General features: G+C 48.4%; 1 protein-coding gene across 1 annotated transcript; it reads left to right on the plus strand.

Moving 5' to 3' along the window:
• Nucleotides 1-409: 409 nt before the first annotated feature.
• LOC126530268 (sodium-dependent phosphate transport protein 2C-like) lies at nucleotides 410-24,524 on the plus strand. Its single transcript, XM_050177584.3, has 5 exons — nucleotides 410-603; nucleotides 14,588-14,705; nucleotides 19,260-19,417; nucleotides 21,045-21,465; nucleotides 24,271-24,524. The coding sequence occupies exons 1-5, from the start codon at nucleotides 463-465 to the stop codon at nucleotides 24,522-24,524; spliced, it is 1,092 nt and encodes a 363-aa protein (XP_050033541.3). The 5' UTR covers nucleotides 410-462.

Raw genomic sequence — 24,524 nt, forward strand, 5'->3', positions numbered from 1 at the left:
ATATGGTGCTTTAAAAATGTCCGAGTTGACTGTAGAATAATTCTTTTTTTCGGTGTTGATAAGTTTTCGAAAGAAAGACAGCCAAAAACTTTCCCTATCTACAGTAAGTAGGTTTTAACCTTTTGTTTTAAATGTAACCTACCTCATCGAAATCGGTGATTTACGAGCTTAAAATAAAATTGAAAACGGGGATTCGAATGAGAAAATCGATCTCTCTGTTCGTATGTACTTTAAAAGGAGTCCCTGAGGCAAGCCTAAATCAGCCCGTGTATCATTCGCTCCAACGAAGATTTAAAGAAACGTGTCTCCTTACACGTTCGTATCACTACTGTTTAAATGTAGTGACTGCTTTTTTTTTGTACGTACTAATATTGGGAGGTCCCTCTGGCACTCTTACTCTTGGGACCTCCCACTGATGCTCCACAGAATGAGTATGCCCGTTTACGTAACATTCCAGGAATAATGATAATAAAATTTTCGCCCGCAGCGTTCTTAGAGTCGTCATCGCGAATGGCAGTGGAGGCCCTGGACCGAAAGCACCGCCTGCTCCGGTACAACCACCTGCGTGCGCTCACTCGGCCGCTGACCAGCTTCATCATTCAGGTGCGTTCAGCGCCACGTGTGAACGAAACAGCGTGAAAACCTGCATTGCGGCGCTTGGAAGTTTAATAGCAAGACGCCGCGCGCACGCGTCATCGCTCGCCCGGCATTTCGAGCGTCGAGAGGGACACCTTACGCCGCCCTTTGACGTCTTAAACAATGTGGAGCTGTCGCATGCTGCTGGTTGGTAGACCTCGCTGAGCAGACAACACGGTCCAGCGGGTATGTGCCCGAAGTTGTCGCATGCTAATGGACGGGAACGTTCATCTCGCAGGCATCGCGCGACGAATGTGCGCTCTGTCTACTGAAAGAAAAGAGGGCCAAAGTAATCCCGCACCACATTGCTTAGGTCAATCAATCGATGAATCGGCCAAAGAAAATTTTATCGGGTAACTTGAAGATGCGTAGAGATATTTGAATGGATTGCCTAAGTGGCTAAAGACCGATCTGATAGAAGCGATTCGTACCGAAACGTTACAAACATGTGACTAGTCAATGGAATACGCACAACTCTAATTGGTCAGAAAAATTACTAATTTATAAACAGTTATTGGCGCAACACAAGCTGCCGCGAGGGAGGATGACAGTAAAGAAAAAAAGGGTCAGCGGGAAAATACCTACCAAGGCCATTCAGGTGATGTAAGTACTGAAGACAGCGGCAGTTGGAAAGAGCAAGTTCAAGTAGCGAACCGGCAGAAAATGAAGAAAATTATTGCCCTGCCGTCCTTGTGTGGCGGCGGCAAGGCGATGCTGGGAAGTGGCTTTGTCGAAGTGCCGCAATATTTGCACGCACGCAGGCGCGCACACGCACACATATTTCAAAATTCACGAACCAGGTACTTTATCTTTTTTCTGCTCTTTCCACAGACTAATCCTGAGTACTCTTGAGTCTTTTTTTAATTATTAACTACTCGTTGAGATTCTAGAACACATAAAGACGTTATTACCATTGTTAAGGGGACGGGGTTTTGTGAACCTTCAACAGCATCGGCTTCGATCTCGAACCAGGTTGATCATCGGAGAGGTTTCGGCAGGAAATACGAGGTAATGTAAGAACAAATAACAGAAGTTTAATACGTCATTACGGGTGAGCAGTGCGCTCCAAGACAAAAAATACAGAAACGTTCGGCGTGCGTGCATCTGCACGCAGCGACCACAAGTGGCGGCTCGCTGGCTTTCTGATACCCTCCACTATCCGGGCATCCTTATTCTCTGCTTACCCCTGGTAGAGGGCCTTGTCAGGACACTTCGGGTCAACCCACAGAGAGGCGCATGAGAGGCAAACCACTCCTTGGCGTAGAGGGGTTGAACGTAGGACAGAGGGGAGTAGGGTTTGCACATTCCGCGTATAATGCCGTCGCACACACCCGACGGACAAGCCCTTTCATGTTGACGAGCGTGACAATTAGGCACGCCGTGTCCCAGGCGTTTGGCATCTGTTTCATTCGTTGCCGTAGAAAGTGAACCGTAACACCATTAGCAGTACGGCAGGAAGCAAAGCGAAAACTCTTTTATAGAAAAGATTCTAATGAAAGATGCCACCGAAAGCGGAGCGAGATGAGATATCGAAAATATATTTTGAAACGGGTTCAGGGACATTCTCATCGGAAAATATTTACAATGTGCAAGCCTCCACGAATAAGTATTAAGTTTACGTGATAGCCTACCACAAGTTGAAGACAGAGAAGGCAATAGTTTAATGCCTTCAACTAATCTGCCAGGGAACCAGTGCCCGCTACAGACAGCTTGCCAGCTGAATTCTACCGGCCCAGCTGGCAGCAAGGAAGCACGCCACTGATATCTTTCAATAACGTAATTATTGCACGAGAAGGTATTCTTAATGTAACGAAGAGGCAAGAGGCCGTCCCTCTCATCCCTAGTTTACTCCTTCACTTCTCCTTCTCTTCGTTTCCCATTCCTAACACTGTCCTGTGCCCTTTCATCTATTCACAGTCGCGGACACGTTTACAGCGTTACTTCACCACCACCCCGGTCGCCAAAGGTTCCTCTGGAGGGCGGCACTGGTTGTTTTGGGATTGTCGCAGGCCTCGCGATAGATTCTTCTGTCGCAGTTGGAAAATCATGGCGGGGAATCTTGGGCTGTTATTCCGGACATTGCCGAATACTGCCATACTGTCAAACTCTATAATGGTGGCGTTATGGGCATTACACAATTTGACAATATGGCGGACATTGGTGATGTGCAGAATAAGCGGCTGCCGCGCTGATGCACCGTGCGAACAGCAAAGCCGGCTGCTCAGTCGTCGGGTGCGTCTTCGCAGCGTTGCTGCCACGGTGCGCGAAATATAATGTGGCTGCTGCTGACGAATCAAGGCATGCCAATGCGCTCAAACTGCCCGAGCTCAACGAAATGCTGCATGCTGCCGAGTCGTCCATGCCCCAATTGAATATATATGGCGATTCGTGGTCATGAGCCGTGGCATTATAGACGACGTACCTTTTATGTTCTGCGCGTAATGCGGAGAATCTAGCTTTTCAGGGCTCCAAACAGGGGACAGCCATGTCTTCGCCGAAACCTGTGGTCTTGTGCGTGTCTGATAGGGAGACTTGGGTACCACGGGCATGTTTGTGATAATGATGGTCTCAGCCGTGTTGGTCGCCTTGGCTTTTTTCAGCGAGTCGGTGGCACATTTTCCCAATGACGGGCTTGTAGTCCAGCGATGTGGCTCTTACAAGTCGTTCATGACCAGAATTTTGGGACATGCACACGTCGCGCTATTTTTCGGCGGCAGCCGCGTGGTCGGGGTCCCGGAAGGGTAGTGCGTCAAGTTCGACAGGAGCCGGCGCCTCCATGTTCCCAAACAATAATCAGCGCTATAAGGCGGCTTCACCGACTGCTGCGGTTGCAAAGGGGTCTCGGTCTCTGGCAGTGAAGACGGTGTAGTGTCGAATACCGACGCAGGGTTCAACAGCCGCTGCGGAAAAAACAGCCCGTATTCTGGGTCCACACCGGTCTCGGTTGAGAGATCATCTGCTGCTGCCTTGTCGGGCACTGCGGCAGCGGCGGGATTGTACTTCTCCCGAGCTTTGCTGGGCTGTCGTCGCAGCAGCTGCGCTGACGTAGACAGCCCAGCTACTGCGGTGAAAGTAGCAGCGGTGGTCTGCCGCGCGTTCATGGGTTAGGGCTGAGCAAATGGTATTATTTCGGGAGCTTGCGCAGTCAGGTCTTTACACGGCGGTGTGCGTGGAGGTTGTGTCAGCGATCAACTGGAGTTTCTGCAAAACTGTGACGAAAGCTTCACTTAATTCCGTCCAGAACCGGTAGGCGTGGCCTTCTTACTCGTCCCACGTCTTGACGACACCGCAAAGTCCCCCCTGTGCCATCAACCATCTCTTTTTTTGCGGGTTGGCCCCAGAAATGGCAGTCACCTTCTACACTCAGCGAGCAGCATGATCTTTGAAACCACGTAACTCCGCTTGTTCCGAGACAGGCGGCTGTGGGCCGGAAGCCGTACGCAACCGAGACGATGTCGAGTTGCTGCAATAACAGCGACAGAGCTCGGATGACATCGGTAGGGCTGCCAGGCGAGCCTCCGGAGGTGCCAGGGACAGCGTCCGCGGACAGTGCGGTGTTTGCAGTACTCGCGATCACAAGATTCATGATTAAGGAAACTTAGACGACATCCCGTGATAGCTCGGTGGTTCAGGTAGTCCCGGGTAACGTATCCATGACAAGGGGAGGGTGGACGGCATTCCATGGCAGGAGCGAGGCACCCGGGATGGCACGGACTCAGGATTACTGCACCTAAGGCTTGTTCGCCTGAAGTCTAGGTTTGACTACGCCATCGTAATAAAAAGGTAACAGGTCATCGCTGCCCCCACTCTTCGCTTACTCATTTACTATCTCCGCATTCTTCCGTTTCAATATTCCTCGCACTGCCGTGCGTCTTTCACCTTTCCGCTAACTCGTTTAATTACTGGAGGCTGTGCGAGACTTCTGCCAAAGCCTTGGCTCTATGCTTCGAGAACCATCGTCCTGAAGACCTATAATACCGTTTAACACAATCTGTGACATTGACAACGATTGTTTTAGATGGAATGAAGGTATTATTGCCGAAAATGATTAGTGTCCACCCAACTGGTTCCCTTCCTGTGGAGCATATTTTCATCTCTCAGTCTAGCACGTGATATACTGTACACAACAGCGCGGGAAGTTTCGGGAGTATCGCTAGGCCTGGACCAAGCCAAAGTTTTCGATTTCTTAGAGCACCAGCATTTATTCGAAGTGCTGCGCTACTTCACCTTTTCCATAGAGGTGGTACACATCCTACCTATATTGTACTCTAGCACAGAAGCTGAGCTACCACTTAACAGCACTCTGACCCCTAGCTATAATGTGACAGGGCAAGTCCATTACGGCTACTATTTGTCATATGTATTATTCGCGTTTGCAATCGACGCATGGTCAAAACGTTTTAGTGATAATGCGCTGGACAGACGACTTGCCATGCCGGGAACAGAATGCATAAAGGTATCGGCATATGTTGACGCAATTTTGTTCTTAAGAATTAGGGTAGTCTTATGTGAGTGTTTCGTGTTAAATCAATGTCTGGGCCTAAAATAAACGTGAGGCGAACTGCGGAGCTCAAGGTGCACTTGGCCACCACCGTCGAGCGCTTGCAGTCCGTAAGGTCGACGTCTCGACTCCGACAGTCGTAATGCCAGCGCCGCACTGTGCGACAGCTGTACGCTTACACAGTCAGCTTGTACAACTACCAAGTACAAAGTGACATTGTGACACCAGTTTTCAGGTTTTGTAAGATGTGTGCGACAATTGTACCTCCAATCTCAGCTACAGCACAAACGTGGAGAGCAGAAGCGTACGCATTTGAGCTGGTTCGTTTATGACTTGACGGAAACAGCTCAAAAGAGCAGGACGTAACAAAGGGACAGACAATGGTGCTGGCTAACGCTCAATACCACTCAACAAGAAAAAAAAAACAGAAAAGGAGCATGCGTGGAAGTATTGTAGTGAATTACTTTGATAGCAATGATATCTTTTTAGGAAGGAATGAATTACATCGTCACTTGTCCGGATATGGAATACTCCGGATATCAGTCGTGCGCGTTCATTTATTTATTTGAATGTGCAAGCATTCTTAAGCGGGCTCCCCAGCCCTGTCACGCGACAAGTGTAATGCCTTGTATCTGCACAAAAATGCGTAATTTACAAAGTTAAGGCATTTATACGTTATGATACGGCAAATGTAGATGAATGGAAGCTTTTAAGCGGTAAGGAACAATTAAAAAAAATAGAAAGGATACCCATAGAGATGCATAGGGGTCCTTAGGTGTACGCCAAACGCCAACTCACCGTGGTTGCTTAGTGGCTATGGTGTTGGGCTGCTGAGCACAAGGTCGCGTGATCAAATCCCGCCTACGGCGGCCGCATTTCGATGGGGCCGAAGTGCGAAAACACCCGTGTGCTTAGATTTAGATGCATGTTAAAGAACCCCAGCTGTTCTAAATTTCCGGAGTCCCCTCTGCGGTGTGCCTCATAAAGAGATCGTGATTTTGGCACGTAAAAACCCATAACTTGTTTTTAGAAAATGCATGGGGAAGCTCATAGTAAGGGTGGGCCAACTGAAATTTGGAGGCTGGGTTAACTTGAAATTTGGGGGTGGGTGAACTAGAAATGTGGGATGGGCCAACCTAAATTAGAGGTGCGCCAAAGTAAAATTGGGGGTGGGCCAACTTGGAATTGAACGTGGGCCGACTGAAATTTGACGGTGGCCAAACATAAATTGGGGAGCGGGCCCACTTGAAATTTGTGGGTGGGTCAAATTGAAATTTGGGGGTGGACGTACTTAAATTAGAAGGTTGAGATTCTGGTGCAGCCCGGTGTCCAATGGAAAACTGCTGAGCGTCCTTCGAGTTCTGAACACCTCATGGGCAAGCCAACACGTTGAGGCGCTTAGCGCGTTTTCATTTGTGCCTTGCGGAGATGCAGTCAGAACGCCGGCGAGGGCTTGCGTGGACAAGGAACGCGCGCACAACACAGGTTGGCGAGAGCCACAGCGACCCTCACGCAATTCCTCACGCGCTACTGCGGCAGCTGGTGTTCCCTTTTGACGGCACTGCTCCATCGAGGCGCGCCCGTGCCCGGTGGTCCGGCTAAATTGGCGAGGAGGCCGGATGCTTCGAGAAAATCTGACAATCGTCCACTAAAGTCTAAGCATTTTTTGCCACCGGAAGTCCATGGCTAGACACGCATAAGCAATGCCTCCTTTACTAGATGCCTGCCGCGTTGTCCGGTAGCTCGGTTCCGGGCCCTCTCCCTTTTCTCTCCTCCGCGAAAAGGCAACGAGCGCCTCTCATGGCAAACAGCTGCAACTTGCAATCACGTGTTGCGGCCTCTGATATTAACATGGTATCTATTACCGTCTCGGAGGCCCGCGATAACGCTCGCTAACAGACGCACGCGATTCTCAGAATTTCTGTAACCTTTATTTGTACCTAAAGGGCATGAGGGCATTGCATGATGCACGTTCTGGTCATCATGGTTTTTGACATAATGATGAAACCTTAAACAAATTGCAAAAAAAAAAAAAAGGAAGAGCAGTGGCTGCAGTTGTGAAGTGCCGTTGTAATGTTGCTTACCGGATTCCTCTTCCCGGCGGGCGTTTATCTGTCGGAGAAACGGGGCGTTGTGTGGCTGACTGAATGCGCGAATGCTCAAGTGAGGCCTGTAAGCTAGCAAAAAATAACCGCTTGCCACTGTATTGCGTTGAATCTGGCTGTGAATATTTTTTTTTTTTTTAGAAATTGCACCATTGTGTCAAAATACCACGATCAGCGCGCACGACGCGTTTCTATCCGAAGTACTATGCCACACGTAGAAAAGTGGTGATGCATGCGCAAGCTACCCATCCATTTCGCTCCTGCCGAAGGATGCATGATTCCTGCCCGAGTGATTCATTTCACTACTTCTACCCATACTCCTGCTGTGGCTTTTCTGTTATTCTTGTTAAACGGAAGAATAGATATGCTGCTTGAATTAATGAACATTTGGTTGATAGTCACCCGCCATTGTCTGGCCCTTTTTTACGTCACGCTTTTTTGCTTCTTTTGGGTGCTTCTGCTCAAACTATAGACAACCGTCCTATCCCCTGATCGCTGGGGGAGGGGGGAAGGGGGCATTCTGCGAACAAGAGACAGGCTTGAACGTTGAACCAAAATGGTGCCTAATGATAAGTGCATACATTGTTGAGAACGAGAAACCAACATGCTTGTAGTAAAAGAGTGCGACGTAGCACACACCTTCTGGACACTCGCTGAATGGATGTTTGGATGAATATCCGTCGTGCTTCAACCGCGGCCATGGGAGCTGTTCTACAGCGTTAGCACTACACATTTAGCTAGGTTTTGGGGGTGTTTTCACAACATCCCAAAGCAAATTTCGGTGATCAAATAAGGCAATACGCCTCAGGCTGAGCACGACTGATAGAATGGGGTCATTAAAAAAGAAATTATTGGGTTTTAGGTGCAAAAACGAGAATGATTTGGATCCCTGGTGTTCCTTAACGTGCACCTAATTCTTAGTACATGGGAGTTTTGGCATTTCATCCCCACCGAAATGCAGACGCGGTGGCGGGGATTCGATCCCGCGACCTCGCGCTTAGCAGCCCAACACCATAGCCACTAAGCGACCGCGGCAGCCATTCATAGAAGCAAGGATCTTGGGAGCCTGGCCTCACAATTCATTAGCCCAGAAAACCTTTTGAGCGCTTCTTCACTACATGAAGCCAACAGACTTGAGTGCCCGACAGTAGACATCCTGCACCTAACTTAGTGCATCTGAAAGTGCGATATAGACTCATGTTTGCGCTCTTTCACTCCCCTTCCCCCTCCACACGTGTAGGGTAGCAAACTGGGCTCATTCTGGTTAACCCCCTGCCTTTCCTTCCTCCCTTCTCCCTTCTCTCTCTCTCTCTATCTCGAGAAATAGCGGTTGAAACGGCTAGAAGACGAGTTTCTTCGCCGAAGGTCTACGTGTCATCTAATATATATATCAAAATGTATATTAAAAAAAAAAGGCAGAAAGCGAGTGGGTGGAGCCCCTAGTCCAGGGCCCCACTGGCTTGAGCGGTCCGCCGTGCTTGGTCGAGGAGCGCTAGTTGCATTTCCCGATCCTCGCTGGCGAGCCAAGTCTCCCATTGCTCCCTTCCGGAAAGTTTGCCGGCTATTTTTGGTGTATTAATTTTGGGTGGCCTGTTCTGGCAGTCCCACATAATATGGGCGAGAGTTGGCCGGCCTCCGCACCAAGGACAGCGAGCGCTGTACAGCGTTGGGTGAATGGCATTTTTCAAATAAAGGCTTGGAAATGTGTGCGTCTGTATACGGCGCCAGTCATAAGAGTCCTGCCTGGATAGGTCAGGGTGTGGTGGACTGTATTCGCTCTCGCCGCTGGTGCTCAAGGATGTCTCGTGGTAAAAAGGGGTTTTCGTCAGAGTGGTCGGCCGCTCGGTTGATAAAAGCACGAGCTGCGCCGTCCGCTCTCTCATTGCCCTCGAGTCCTGCGTGACCCGTGCACCAGATGATCATGTGTTTCTGCGTTAGGTTGGGTCCTAATAGGTGAGTGGTGCTGTGTGGTAGCCTCCCGGTGAGGAAGAGTCTACATGCGACTTGGGAATCTGTTAGAGTTATCGACGATTGTCCTACAGCGTCCTTAGTTTTAATAGCTAGCGCGATGGCTGAAGCTTCTGCGGTATTCGCAGATGCAACTGTAGCCGTGGCGCAAGTCACAAGCCCTTGATTTGCGGCCGCTCCTACGACTGCGAGGGCGCGTATTTGTAAGCACCACACCGAGCGACATCTGTGTAGACTGTATCCGGGTTTCCACCGAATTGCTGCATTAACTTTCTAGCTCGAGCACTTCTACGTCCCCGGTGGTATTTCGGATTCATGTTCTTAGGAATTGGGGCTACTATGATCCTTTCACGAAGGAGTTTGGGCAGAGATTCGAGTTCTTCTCCCGCATACTGGGGACGAGTAGGGTAACCCACGCGGCAAAGTAATTTTATGCCAGAGGAGGTTAAGCTAAGCCTCTCCCGTTGAGATATGAGCGTCGCTGCCCGTAGCTCCTCGTAGTTATTGTGAATCCCGAGGGCCAGCTGGCGTTCAGTAGAGGTTCCCTGTGGTAGGCCGAGAGCCGCTTTGTACGACGTTCTGATCAACGCATCTAGGGCCTTTAGTTCTGTTTTCATGGGGTCCTGGAAAGGGAGGCTATATGTGGGAGACTTAGCACAAAAGCCTGAACAAGCCGGATCGTCTCTGTTTCCTTGAAACAATTTCGGTGATAAGTTACTCTACGAATCATACGGGAGATCTGTTTCACCGTAGTCCTAAGGGTTTTAATGGTGTGGTGTAATCGTTTGTTGCTTTGCAGCCATAGTCCGAGGACTCGCATTTTCTGGACCTCCCTTATGTGGCTGTCTCCTAGAAAGAGGTTGACCGGCTCGCGAGTTTGACGGCCTCGAGCTCGTATCCTGATAAATTCTGATTTATCGGGAGCGCAGCTCATGCCGCTGCTGCGAGCGAAGGTTTCAACAACGGTCGCTGCTTCTTGCAGGATTTCTTCTTTTTGTCCTAACGAGCCGCCGGTTGCCCATAGGGTAATATCGTCTGCATATATCACGTACCCTAGCCCAGGTATGACGTCGAGTGTTTTGGCTAAGCGTCTCATGCCGATATTGAAAAGAAGGGGGGAGAGTATCGCCCCTTGCGGTGTACCTCTATAAGGCATGGGAAAAGGGTCTGAGCGCGTAGTGCCAATGCCTATTGTCGCGATGCGAGAGGTCAGGAAAGAGCGGGCGTAATCATAGATTCTTTGTCCACAACCGATGTCATTTAGCTCAGATAAGATAAGTTCATGTGAAATAGTGTCGAATGCGCTTTTCAAATCAAGAGCCAGGACGAGATGTTCCGCACCAACGGTGGTGTTGCAAATAACTTCTTCGCGAAGTAGCAGGAAAACATCCTGTGTCGACAAATGTTGGCGAAAGCCGAATATGTTTGTAGGAAATAGGTTGCGGTCTTCAATGTAAGACGTGAGACGTGTGTGGATCACCTTCTCAAATAATTTGCCCAGACAGGAGGTTAGTGATATCGGCCTGAGATTTTGTAGATCATGAGGTTTTCCTGCTTTCGGAATAAGCACGATTTTGGCCTCCTTCCACTGTTGCGGAACTACGCCCTTCTCCCATATCTGTTCATTAAAATACCGGGTAAGCTGTTCTAGATGCTCGTCGCTCAGGTTCCGAATCATAGCATTTGTGAGCTGATCTGGTCCTGGAGCAGTATCTCTCTTCGCAGCTTGGGCTGCCGCAAAGAGTTCTGCCTTAGTTATCGGAGCGTCTAGCACCGCGTTTTCTTGCCCTTGGTATGGCAAGGTGCATGGGGGAGTGAGAACTGCTCCTACGTACTTCTCTTTAAGCTTAGTGAGGAGGGCCTGATCTGTTCCTGAAAATTATCCGGCAAGTTTTTGAAGGGTGCGGTTATTGGCCGTTTTTGTTTTTCCTGGTTCCATTATGCTGCGAAGTATCGCCCATGTCTTGGAGGTGTGTAACGTTTCGCGAAGTGAGTCACAAAAGCTCGCCCAACTCGCTGTCTCTAACTGCTGTGCGTAAGCGTTTGCCCGCTCTGATATTTCAGCAATTCTGTGGCACAGTTTGCGATTAAGTCGCTGTTTTTTCCATCGTTTAGTTAGCCTCCTTCTGGCTTCCCACATATGTAGCAGATGGTTGTCAACTACCGGCGTTTCCGCTGTGAGCGCTAGCAGCTTAGATGTTGCTTTATGGGCGTCTCGTATGTGTGTTGCCCACTCATCAGCGTTCTCAGGTGATATCTCCGGCATGGAGATTTTGCGATAATTTACCCAGTTCGTGATTACCACCTGGCCACAGGGTCGCCGAATTTTCGGGGAGCCTACCGACACGCTGATAATGAAATGGTCACTGCCTAGATTCTCTCCTAGATTGGTCCAGAATACCTCGTCGACATTATTTGTGAACGTGAGATCTGGAAAGGTGTCTGCACTGACGCTGTTACCTAATCTCGTCGGGTTTTGAGGGAGAATGATGAGTTGGAGATTATATGCTTCGGCCGCTCGCTCGAGCTCCCGGCCTTTGGGGGCGTCTGTTCGGTAACCCCAGCTGGTGTGAGGAGCATTGAAGTCCCCAAGAAGCAGTAGTCTATCCTGGGTGCCGGTGTGACCTATGACGTACCGAATGATGGCCTCAAAATCGGCCCTCCTTTCTTTAGGTGGGCTATACACGTTCGTGATTATGGTTTTTGCCTTGCTACGCTTCTGCGGTAGTATTGTTATAATTTGGTGGTTGATGCTGCTAGTCGCCAGATGATCTATACTGATTGCTATGTCCTTGAGCACCATCGTCGCGACCTTAGCGTAGTCTGGGCGGGATATCGTGTAGTAGCCAGTCAATCTGACCGGCTTGTTACCGATCTCTTGCAAACGAATAACATCAGGTTTGACTGGCACCGTGTTAATGTATTGTTGTAGAGCTGCCGCCCGTTTGTGGAAGGTGCGGCAGTTCCATTGCCAAATTTCGAGATATTCGTGATGTGCTCGCGTTCTACTCGCCACGAATAGTGCTTTCGCTGTCCGAGGTAGGTATGGGTCGCGTACGGCGGTTAGATTGAGCACTGGGGCTAATGCTGGCTCGCTTACGAGCCGCGCTCTTTGCACTGGCCACAGATTCATCGACGTAAGTTTTTAGGCTTTGAAATTCTGCGTACATCTGCTGCTGAAAATTTTGCGTAGTTTGTAATTGATGCACAACTTGTTGGAGTGTGACCTCCGTAGAATGCGGCGTCGTTATAACCTCGAGAGGCGTGCCTACTGCTTTAGTATGGGCTGTTTTGTTCGTTTCGGTACAGCGACTAGCTTTGAGGGAGGCCAACTCTCGCTTAATTTCTGCCAAGCTCTCGCGGAGAAGCTTGTTCTCGTTAATAATCTTCCGATATTCGGGATTTTCTGTTACAGGAGCAGCAGGAGAAACGACTCGTGCCCAGCTTACCGTGTTATCTTGTGGCGCTTGCGTGGTCATAGTGCCGAAAGCCCCCGATTTAGGCGATTTTGGTGATTGGGAATGAGGTGGGTTTTTGGGATTGGAGTTCTTTCGGGTCCCCGATCTTGACCTGGATCCACGGCGAGTCTCTGGTACCTCCGGCGAGGGATCCGATGAGGATTCTCCATCATCGGAACTGAACCAACGTAGGCGTTGAGGTGGCTTCGTTGAACTGTCCTTCCGGGTAGTCCGTTGAACGCCAGTCCTCGGCGTTATTTTGCTTTGGGGTTTGAGACGTTTCTTACAACTTCGGTCTCCTGTCATGTGACCTTCCCCACAGGCTGCACACTTGGGAGCGCACTCATGTCCGGCTACAGGGTCCCGTTGTCCACACGTACGACATACTGGAGTGTCCGGCTGGGGACAGACGTCCGATCGGTGACCAATTTGGTGACACACTTTGCACACCTGAGTGGTAATCTTGTAGGGATAGCAAGCAAGTTCTCCGCAGTTGTAGTAGACGTACCGCGGCGTAATTCCTCCAAAAAAGATGATAATGGCCGTTTTAGTGTTATGGAACATGCGCGCTTGGAGAATTTCAACCCCTTGCGTGCGTATGCGTAGATTCGCTTTTAGCGTTTCAGGCGTCGTGTGCGGGTCCAAGCCGTGAATGACACCCTTGGTTGTCCCGTCACTTGTCGCTACGTAGGCGTTGACAGAGTGAGGCCGGCCGTTGATGTTTAGCATTGCAATACGTCTAACGCAGTCCGCCACTGTCTGGTGCGGCGTGGACACGATAAAGATGTTGGAGCCCGGCTTGATTCTGAGCAGAAATTGCTCACCTGACTCCCGGCGAGCGGTAATGGCGGCGTTTTAAAATGCGTTTGTCATTCCTAGGGTACTACACCACGCCCTTTTCAGAGGCTGTGTATCTGTCCGATTATCTATCTATCTGAATGTGTATCTAACTGCTGTCCCGAAAGCTGAGGTCACTGGGCGGTACACGGTATGATGTTTAGAGCATCGCACTGACGAGGGAACCTTGTTGGAAATCAATTGTCGGGCCGACTTGCGTAACAGATGTGTTGCACTGCGTATTTGCCGCAATCAGTTAAACCGTTGTACGCGAACTTGTCTTTACTGGGTATGTGTCATTGTTTATTCGCCGCTCTGAGTGCCACAGTTTAGTTAACCACTTTGATGTCAGTTTGGGTCAATGGGTAGGAGTGACTGGGTATGATACGCTCTGCGACGAATCTCTTTAACACCAGCTTGGGTCACTAGGTTATGTGTAACTAGGCATCTGCCGCTCTGTAGTGATCCTCTGTGGCCCCAACTTGGGTCGCTGGTCGTATGCCACTGCGTTTGTGCTGCTCTTCAATGACTAAGGTAATTTAAATTTTTCCCTTGGTGGGCGGTCTCGTTTGAATAGACATTCACAAATGCGCCACTTCGGGACGCGTTTGTGAATGTCTAAGGGAAGCGCCTGGCCTCCGTGATGAGCTGCGGCGCGCTGCCGGAGCTGATCGCAGAGGCCACAGGAAAAACTAGAGAGTTGCACGGCTGAATACACGCTTCATACATGACGCGTTCGAGCAGTCGCAATATGGCGCGTCGATAAATTACTTCAATGCTTGCTCGCATTAACATCGACGTTCATCAGGTTCTGCAGGATTTTCTTGCTTCTTTTCAGTCTGCATGTCGCAAATGTCTACTTTTGCGAACCTATACTGATGCTTCCAATCTAATTTCAAGCGTAAAACTTTGCACGGAGGGGGCCCTGATTTTTGATGCTTTTTTCTTGCGTGGCCCCCATCGTTGGTGCTTCACTTTGATTTCAACTCCTCGCAGGAAGCGATCGCGTTATCATACGCACCAGCCATCTCCGCGTTTTTCTTAGACTATCGAGACGCAACGTGAATGCTCGTACTTTGCAGCTGGAAGAAGCGAGGCCTCCGCAAAGGATGACCGCCGAGCGCAACGACGGCAGTGGCATCGTCATCAACACCGTCCGCACCTGCTGCGCCTTCAACGGGAGCCGCTGTGTGAGACCCTGTGAGTGCGCAGTTATTACTATTTCATTCATTCATTCATTCATTCATTCATTCATTCATTCATTCATTCATTCATTCATTCATTCATTCATTCACTCACTCACTCAGTCATTCACTTACATATACTGCAGCCCAATATATGGCGATGGCAGGAGTGGGAACATTATACTTTGCTATACATTGCACATTAAAAACACACATATACACGAAAAATAAGAAGGATCAAAAAGAAGCGCTTTACATGCCAGCGAAGTGCTTACACTGGTAGCTATAAATTGTTTTAGTGATAGTAAAGGAATGTTGCCGGGTAGAGAATTCCAATGCTCTATTGTACGTGTTAAAAGTAACTGTACTTGAATGTGTTAGGACGGGCATAAATAGATGTTATGTTCAAGGCGTTGGAGCTACGGGTACAGCTTGCGTTAGTAAATGTGATATAGTGGCAATCAGAAAGACCAGAGGGGAAGTTATTAATTGCATGTAAAAGTTTTAAGGCTTCGATGTGATAACGTGAAAATAATGGCTCAATGTTCAACGATTGTTGAGCCTTTTTTGGTGAGAAAGTGCGGCTGTAATTTTGGCAAATGAGACGGATAGACTTTCGTGGAACGTTATTGAGCGAGCTTATTTCGCATTGTTTGTAGAAGAACCAAACGACAGATGCATATTCTAGAACAGAGCTAGTTGACGTTTGATATAATAGCAGTTTAGTACCGCGGGGGGTCTTAGCTAAAGTGCAGCGCAAATAACCTAGTTTTTGGGACTTTCCCGTTTGCATATTCAATATGTTCAGACGATGAAAGATATTCTGTTAAAATGACACCGAAATATTCATATTGCGACAGTCTGTTAAGTTGGATGCCATCGAGAGAATAACCGAAAGAGAGGGGGCTCTGTCTATTGGCAAATGACATCACGACTGTTTTACTACAGTTGATGTTCATTTGCCACGTTTTGCACGAAGCGCAGAAAGTGGTAAAGGATTGGACAAGGCTGTGGTGGTCATCAGTGGAGCTAATAGACTTGTATAATACGCAGTCATCTGCATAAAGTCTGATTTTAGTTGAGGTGCTACGAGGTAAATCATTGATGTATATTAGAAATAATAAAGGGCCTAATAGGGATCCCTGAGGAACGCCTGACGTAACATCGACAGGAGTTGATTGATCCCACTGAGTTAAACGAAACAAATTGTGAGCGATAAGGAATAAAATTGACCATCCAAAAAACGAGACAATTGTTTAGAATGGATCACAGAGTCAAAAGCTTTAGAGAAGTCAATAAAGATGCTAGAAAGATGGTAGAGAACATCATTCGAGTTAAGGAATTCGATCATATGTTTGTCAGTAATGAGCTCTAACATCTAGCATGACTGGTGTGTGAGAGAGATCGGCATGCAGTTAGGGAGTTGTTTATCACTTGATTTATGCAAAGGTAGGACTTTGGCTCGCGAAACACCGCAATTTGTAAACAAATAATTCATTTAAATATTAAGACGAATACAGGGAGTTTTGTGTTTTTCCTCCTGTTGGAGTCGTCTGCACTTCGTGCTAGTGAGGCGTAAACTAACGTTTCCGCAATAGCAGAACAGCCACTCTTTAGACTCGTGTCACACGTGAATTTCTTAACATGCTCCATAGTTAGGCTGCCCCACACAAAACCTCGTCTTTCTTTCTTCTGTGTGAAGCGTATTCGCTGGTGCTTTGTACAAGACCTGGAATGCACAGTCGTGCGAGATTTCAATGTTGAAGCGCTACCGTCCACGATTCCTGCAGTTGTTCTGTAGGAGGGCGAGTTCTGCGCGAGAGAAAACGAGATTCCACGTTTTTTTCCCTGCTTCGCTCTTCCCTGCAGCGGTCACCACTCACTTTAATTTGCAGTTGTGATCGGCCTATGCTTTTTTTGTCAACCGCTTTTTCTTTTCATGACACTAGCCTGACATCAGTTTAAAGCTACTGCGTTAATGACTCAAGTACTGTCAATGTGTTCACAAAAGGTTCGGCGACAACACAGAGAAAAGTCGGTTGCTAGAATCTTCAAATTGCTACCTTAACGTACCTTAGTAGGAATACGGATCCAGGAGCCCTGAGAACTCAAGCTCAACTCGTTTCACGGCGAAACATAGACAAAACAGACACAATCTGAGTCGCTTTTCTTCACTACAACGAAAAGAATGAGATCAGATTTCAATACATGTGTGATTTATATTTTACTTTTGTAGAACATCGCTGGGCCGACCATAAATGAATTCTGAAACAGGTTCTATTTTCCCACTTAAAATAATGGAACATCTGTTTGTAGTACTAGATTTAAAAGCCATTGGTGGGTATTCTATAAATTTTCGAATAAATAGGTTATGATTATTTCTTAGACCACTCTAAGATGTTCCAAGTTGTTATTTTTACAATTCTGGCTTTTTCAGATTTTGTAACGAAATAAGAGCGCGGTCTAGTTGCATACCTTTTTTTAGCTTGCGAGAAACATTCAAATATTTTTCACCTTTATTGACTAAGCTAAAATGGCCAAAGAAGAACACTGATTTCGGAGCCAATCAGAGACAGTTGCTCAATAACCAAAGTTTGGCAATTTTTCAAAAAAACATACTGTGGGTGGCATAGTTTAAGCTTCCCGTGGGCCAATAGTACTAGTGGCGTAGATTTATCTAAAATATTGCGGCGGGGCACAATGCGTTAATGTTAAAATAATAGGCCTTTGAATTTGTAATAACGAAAATCATTAGACCTGCTTTCCACCTTTAGTGAAATAAGATTTTTAAAAAAGTCCGTACTAAGCTTTGCAAGCGAAGGTTGATTCCTTTCTACGGAGAAATTTTCCCACCTCATATAAAAATTTCGCTCAAAACTGACATTAGTCGGGATCCGCCTCAGTCTGTCCTTTTGGGCACACGCCCCGGCGCTGTCAGTCGTTTTAAACCGGTTTAGTGTAGCACTTCTGTCCTATCCTGAAATCGACTGCACTGTGGCGGGTTTCGAGGAGGAAGCATCGATGCCTGCAACAATGTAAGCTCTATTTGCTGTCTAGTCACTAGTTTGACGGAGACGTGCGATACGAACAATGGGCAGCTGTGGGACGAAAGGCAGGCAAGCACCCAGCGGCGTTAAACCAAAGCAGTCGTGTTGAAGGCATCCTGACGCCCCCGGTTTGCCGAACCTGAGAGAGGTTCAGATTAGGAGACGCAAGAGTCTTGTGTTCCGATTGTGCACGCAAGCTGCTTCAGTCCCAGCAAAAGTTTAAGCCGACTTCGGGTGTTTTAGTCGTCCCCTAACCTAAAGCTCTCTATGACGCCTCAGTGGTGTTTAGAGGAAATTCCCCGATATTGAGAAATGGCAGTTTTAGGTAACCTGCCTGCGCGAGTCGTCCAACCACAAGTCGGTAGCCAGTTATCTTTTTTATGTTACACATTAAGCAGAAGCATTGACAAAAGATGTGCGAGAGAAATAAATAACCTTATATGTCTATACCGTGATCTTTAATTTGGTTTTCCTGGGCTTTAAACATTGAGTGGTAGGGAACAAAAATTGACAAGGCGTGTTTCTGTTTTAAAATTTGCTAAAGAACCTGCCTTTTCGTACGTCAAGTTAGACAGTCTTACTTATAGCCATAGTTCCTTTCCTCTGCTTGATGGGCGGGGTGGAAAGAACAAGGGACAAGCAGGAGGTGGCGAAAAGTCATAACACGGATAGAGGCGTAGCTAGGGCGTCACACATCAAGGACGTGCCCCCTTCCTGCACTGAAATTTCTGCGCTAGCATGTGGCCTGCCCGGCACTACCCCCCCCCCCCCCCCCCCAGAAAAAAAAATCCTAATAGCATTACTCGATGGAACCATTATGCACCCTTGTTACGCGGCTCCATTTTTCCGCGTCCCGACTCGTGCTTGAATATCGAAAACCTGCCTATGGCGCTTTCTCTAAACCAGTTTGCTCGAGTAATGATAGAAAAGCTTGCGGGTAAGTTTTCAGAGAGGCCTTATTTATAATTTGGACGGGACAATACAATCCGTCTATTTAATGACAATGAATGTTCAGTATGCTACAGAAGGGCCATTCTGTCTGTCGTATCTGGCAAATAATTATCTCATCACTGTATCACACACCACGGCTGTTGCTGTTGTGGAAAATCAGTTGGTTAGCAAATGATAACGTGACATCAAAATGAAATTCCCCCCTTTTCGCCTCAGGTCCGGGCTGCAGCCATTTCGTTGTTGTTGATGTTGTTTTGTTTATGTAACGCTCGAGAGAAGGCTAATTTCGCGACGTCTCGACGACGGATGCAACTCATGGTTAACTTCCGGCTCAACCTCGGTCGGTCGCCACTGGTCAGCTAGTGTTTCCTGCCATGCTAGCGCAACAGCTGGTCACGCTGTGGTAAAATATACCACGTTCCCGCTGGCCGTTACTGCCCAGCGGCACAAGACTGCTAGAAAGTAAAACCCTCGACTCAATTAGCGCCTTCACGTGCCATCGTCTCTGCGTGAAATGCGGATCTCAAGGGCCAGCACTCTGACCGTCCGGGCTGCATGTTGTTTTTTCGCAGGCCAAAACGCGCTGGCGCGCCTCCAACTGAGCGACCAGACGGCCGGCCTGGTGCTGCTCTTCTTTTCGCTGCTGCTTCTTCTCGGCTGCCTGAGCCTGCTGGCGCGCACCCTGAGCCCCGCCCTGCGGCTACAGGTGGCGTTGTCTCGGGTGCCACAGGTAAACAATGATGCGTTGCTCTACTATAGCAAACATCAGAGACCAGCGGAGCTGGTGGAAGGCCAGTAAAGTAGTGCTAAACCGCACACAAGACACACGAGCGCCGGCAACGCGTCCCTATGGCGTGCGCCAAAGGCGTCTGCTGTGGCGTCCGCGATTCGCGTGGCCAACGCCGTAGTAGCCGCTGCGGTTGTCTCCACTCTGTACGGAGTAGCGGGCGAGGAGGACATCGAGGCACCCTAGCAACCACCGGAGAAGAACGCCCCTCCTTCCTCGCGCGCCACAAGAGAGGGCACGCATCCGGGCCGCGTTGCTCGCTCGCATGCGCGCCGCTTTTCCTTCTGTGCTAGTCTCCACCCTCCATAGCCGCGTCGCTATGATGATAGTGATGATAGTGATGATAGTGATCTAAAGAAAGGAAAGACGCTTGATTCTGCAACCCGTGAGGGAGCACGGCGAAGCGTCGCCAGCGGAGAGGGAGTGGGAAGTGAAAGATGATAGAGAAAGGAGGAGGATGGGGCCTAATAGACTCCACTATGCGGGACAGGTGGCAGTCTTCAGTAAAGTTGCCAGCGTTGTAGCGGGCATTTATAGTGCGCAATGCTATTTTTATACTCTGCTTTCACTCTCTCTCAGCTCTCTCGCCCCAGCTCGGCGAAGCTGCCCACGTCAAGAGAAACACAGTGAGGTTCCAACAGCTCCGCTGTAAAATGCGCAGCTAGCCATCTTGAACTTTATGCGCTGTGGAGTAAGTAGAGCAACAAACGGCTGTAGTATTTGTGGCATAGTCGCAGATAACACATACACAAAATACGTTTAGTTATAAGGCAGTGAGTTTATATCAGGTTCAATGGCTCGTTAGCACGAACTATCATGTGCCTTAAAAGGCAACTGGAACGAAATATTGGGCCACGTAACATGCATAGGTGCAAAAAGTGTTCGATACAGAAGTAGCCTCTGTAGAAAATTTTACGGTTCTAATGCGAGTGGATGCGTCACGAAAGGGTCGCAAAAGTAGGTGACCCTTTCGTGACGCCGGTAGTGACGCATGACTCGGAACGCACGAATTTTTGGCGTCGCCTCCGAGATTGGGCACCACCTGCAGCTGTCCGCCGCGCGCTGAGAAATCTCGGAGGCGACTCGCTAGGACACACATCATATCCACTAACTACCACTAGCACGTGTCGTCTACTTAGGCGCTATCATCAGGCTGCTAATAAGAATATAAGACGATTACTAGCCCAAAGCTTCACCTTTGCAAAGATTGCTTCAGTAGCACGCACTACTCATCATCCAGAAAATTGGGGCCGAATTCACAAAGTTTTTCATTTGTAAGTGCTGTTTTTCATTGGCTGATCGCCTTCGCTAATAAGATGTACTACATTACTATTGGCTGGCACGAACGCTTTTAGCGTAAGAACATTTTGTGAATGCGGGCCCTGGTTTCTAAGGGGCTGCTCATAACTTACGTACGTATACATACATACATACATACATACATACATACATACATACATACATACATACATACATACATACATACATACATACATACATACATACATACATACATACATACATACATACGTGTACACGCACACACGTCAATCCCGCTCGTCCCGCTCAGGGCCTGCTCGAGGGCTACGCCTGCCTCTGCCTGGGCCTGCTCGCCACCCTGGTGATGCAGAGCAGCACGGCGCTCAGCTCGACCCTGGCGCTGCTCGCCGCGTCGGCGGGCGACCGCGTGGCCAGCCTGCAGCGCGCCTACCCGGTGCTGGTGGGCGCCAACATCGGCACCACCAGCACGGGCCTGCTGGCCGCGCTCGCGGGTGACCCGACGCCCGAGACGCTCCAGCTGGCGCTGTGCCACGGCTTCTTCAACGTGTACGGCGCCCTGCTGTTCTACCCGGTGCCCTTCATGCGGTTCCCGCTGCCGCTGGCGCAGCTGCTGGCGGCCACGGCCGCGCAGTACCGGTGGTTCGCCGTCGCCTACCTGCTGCTCGTGTTCCTCACGCTGCCGCTGCTCGCGCTCGTCCTGTCGTTCGCCGGTGAGCTAGAGCTGTTGCGGCGGTGCGCGAGGACGCATGACAACGCTTACTGAAGATATTCATATACGTGGTCGTGATGGTTCTACGCTGTTAGACAACATTGTAAAGTTCTAGCTGGTCTTGAAATGTAATAATCGCTATCTTGTAGATGCAAATACTTTTCAAGTAGCTTTCTTGAATATTTTCTACGCTTTTCAATTTACAGCTGTAGGCGATAGAACGTGAATTTGGACCAAATGGACGATAAATTTCATTCAGGTTGTCAGAAATACAAGCTGCATAGTAGAGCTAGCTATACATCACTCCGAGAAGGAAGAAGGAACCGATATCATTCGCACTCATTGAAGATTCTCGAGCATGCGAAAGAACCGCCGGAATATTGCATAAATTTCCCATTTGTGCTTTTAGTAATCAAAGCTGCATGGTGTACATTGTAATGAAGGAAGCTTGCGCACGTTGTGAATTGGGATGTGAACATCTTTTTGATATTCATGGTTAAAACGACTATTCATTATTCGCACATTATTCGAAAAAGTATTCGCCATTGAATTTGGTTCGCTTCTGGTTCTAATAGATCCACGTTCTGTTCGATCTCGAAAATAACTGTTCTCACACCCGTAGGTAACACAGAAGAACACACATAGCTTACCATAACGTTGAATCGTAAATGAATCTTTATTGCACAAAGTGCGAACAATAGAAGGAAACACTGAGGGAGTTTTATCTCAGCGTAAAAAATGCATTAGAGTTTTCATATTTACGTGGTACTGAGGTGCACAGTATCACCAGCTGCAGCGTATTTAGGCGTGTGCTACACGTGTGTTTAGCTGCGTTGCTCTTCTTAGTAGAAAACAAACAACCAAGGAACAAACCTGAGTAGAAGCTTCTAAATGCATCCTAAATGAAGAGCCAGTCGCGGTTCGCACAAAACTAAAACCCACATTGACTGAACACAGTCTCAAATATTTTGACACTGCAGGGTCTACGGTCTATGACTTTGTATAGCACCAGCTCGTAATGGTATACGTAAACGCCAGGTAGAATGGTCTTCATTATCTTTAAGTTAAAGGGACACTAAAGCAAAACAATAAATCAGTTTAGACTAATGAAGCATTGTATGAGAACCCTGCAGGCAGTCATTTCAAAAAAATAGTTTGATTATTAGATGAGAAAATGAAGGTCCAAGTATCATTATTTGAATTTCGCGCCGAAACCCCAGCGCCGGTACGTCAGCGTGACGTCAGGAATTCCAAATTATGTTTCCGCATTTGGGTCGCGTTGGCTGCATAAAGGTTCCCGAAACTTACCATGTTTAATATTTGGTTCCTTTAGAACACAGTGTAGTCAATCTGTACCGCTATATATAATTAGTAGGCCCTAGAAGAAGCTATCAAAATCCAAGACGTCACAGCCCCCAGGTGCGGGAACTTAAGTAGGCGTCGCCACTCGTATTTCGTTCTTGCGCTTCTTCTGGCTTACCAAACGTCTTATCGTTGTATGAGTGGTGTTTTTGGTGCTGTATAACGGCAATTTACTGATGCAGAAGAAATCATTTTTCACTTTAGTGTCCCTTTAAGGTGTACGTACCCGATTCCCACATTGCGGAATGGCATGCTATCGGAATACTGTTGCATTACAATCGCGCAGTGCTGTAGAAGGGATAGAATATGAAAAGGAAAGCACAAAATAAAAAATGGCGACAACGCTGCAAAATGTAGAAGCGAATTGCTGAAAGTGCTATCGCGCTTATGGCCTTCACCGATTACTACCAGCCAATAATTCGACATCGTTGGTTGCCTGTAAATGTCTGTCGCCACTTTCACAACCGAATAAATTGCAAATAATGCAAATACAAAGTACTAGTTTGTGCATAAAACAAACTCTCGGCAGTTTTTCTTTTCGTGCCTACCGACAAACGAGGAAGCGACGACGCTCTGCTAACTCTAATACATTCACGCTAACAAATCTTGTGCCGTTAATTTCTTTGATTTACGGCCCACCAACTACCTCAAACAAAGATTCTCTGCAGACGCAAGTCACATTCTTCAGCTCAGAAATGGGCACTTACTAGGATGTCAAGCTATACTAGTCGGAAATAATGCATTTCCAGCGGAATGGTTTCAATACGATGACAGAAGGACAACCACCGTACATGTTCTCTGGCTGTGCTAGGGATGTGTCCTGTGGCTTTCTTTTTCCTTTTTGGCCTTGTCTTCAGTGGTGTTGCTCGCAATGCTCCTTAGTCAGAGGAAGAACGACTTTCACCGAGTTTCGCGTATACTGTACCAAAATATTCTGCTCTCAGGCGAGTCCAACGCCTCTAAAGGCTAATATATTAGCTGCCATTAGCTGTCTCGTTCAAGCCGTTCTTTCAAATATCCGGTTGGGCAGCGCACCGATTAGCACCCTGTGAGCGAATTTAGTATTGGTCAACGTATGCACCTGTTTGTGTCTTGCCGGTGAGATGGGACCCCAGTTACCAAACATACGAATTTGCAGTGACCGACCATGCAGCGCCAGCACTACCTGCATTCTGGGGTTCTTCGAGCAGTCCCCGACACGTATTCCTACGTCCAACTTGTAAACAGTGTAAAAGTGTATAGGCGCTTCTGAAGAGAGTTCTAAGGCTTTCGTCACTCAATGCGCTCTTGAATGTTGAGCCCAGGTGAGCACCTGCTCAAAAGCATTAAGGACAATGGCCGCAAATGCACTTTATGCCCATGCGTATACACTCCGGATGTGAGTTGGTCTCGCACCCCGACGGACATATCTTACAGCCTACAATCGTCCCTTGATGCACCACAGGCAACACGCTGTTCAGCACCGTGGGCGTGCCGCTACTGCTGGTCGCGCTGTTTTTGGTGGCGCTGAACACGGCCCAGCGACACCGGCCGCACTGGCTGCCGCCTTTCCTGCGCTCCTGGGCCTGGCTGCCCTTGTGGATGCACTCGCTGGCGCCGCTCGACGCGCTGCTCGAGGAGTACGTGCTCAGGCGATGGCGGATACTCGACGCCTTCCTCGGACCACCGCCGCCGCCCGCTGCCCGCAACACCTCCTAG

This window comes from Dermacentor andersoni, chromosome 5 (assembly GCF_023375885.2).
Source record: "Dermacentor andersoni chromosome 5, qqDerAnde1_hic_scaffold, whole genome shotgun sequence".
In the NCBI taxonomy this organism is placed as follows: domain Eukaryota; kingdom Metazoa; phylum Arthropoda; class Arachnida; order Ixodida; family Ixodidae; genus Dermacentor; species Dermacentor andersoni.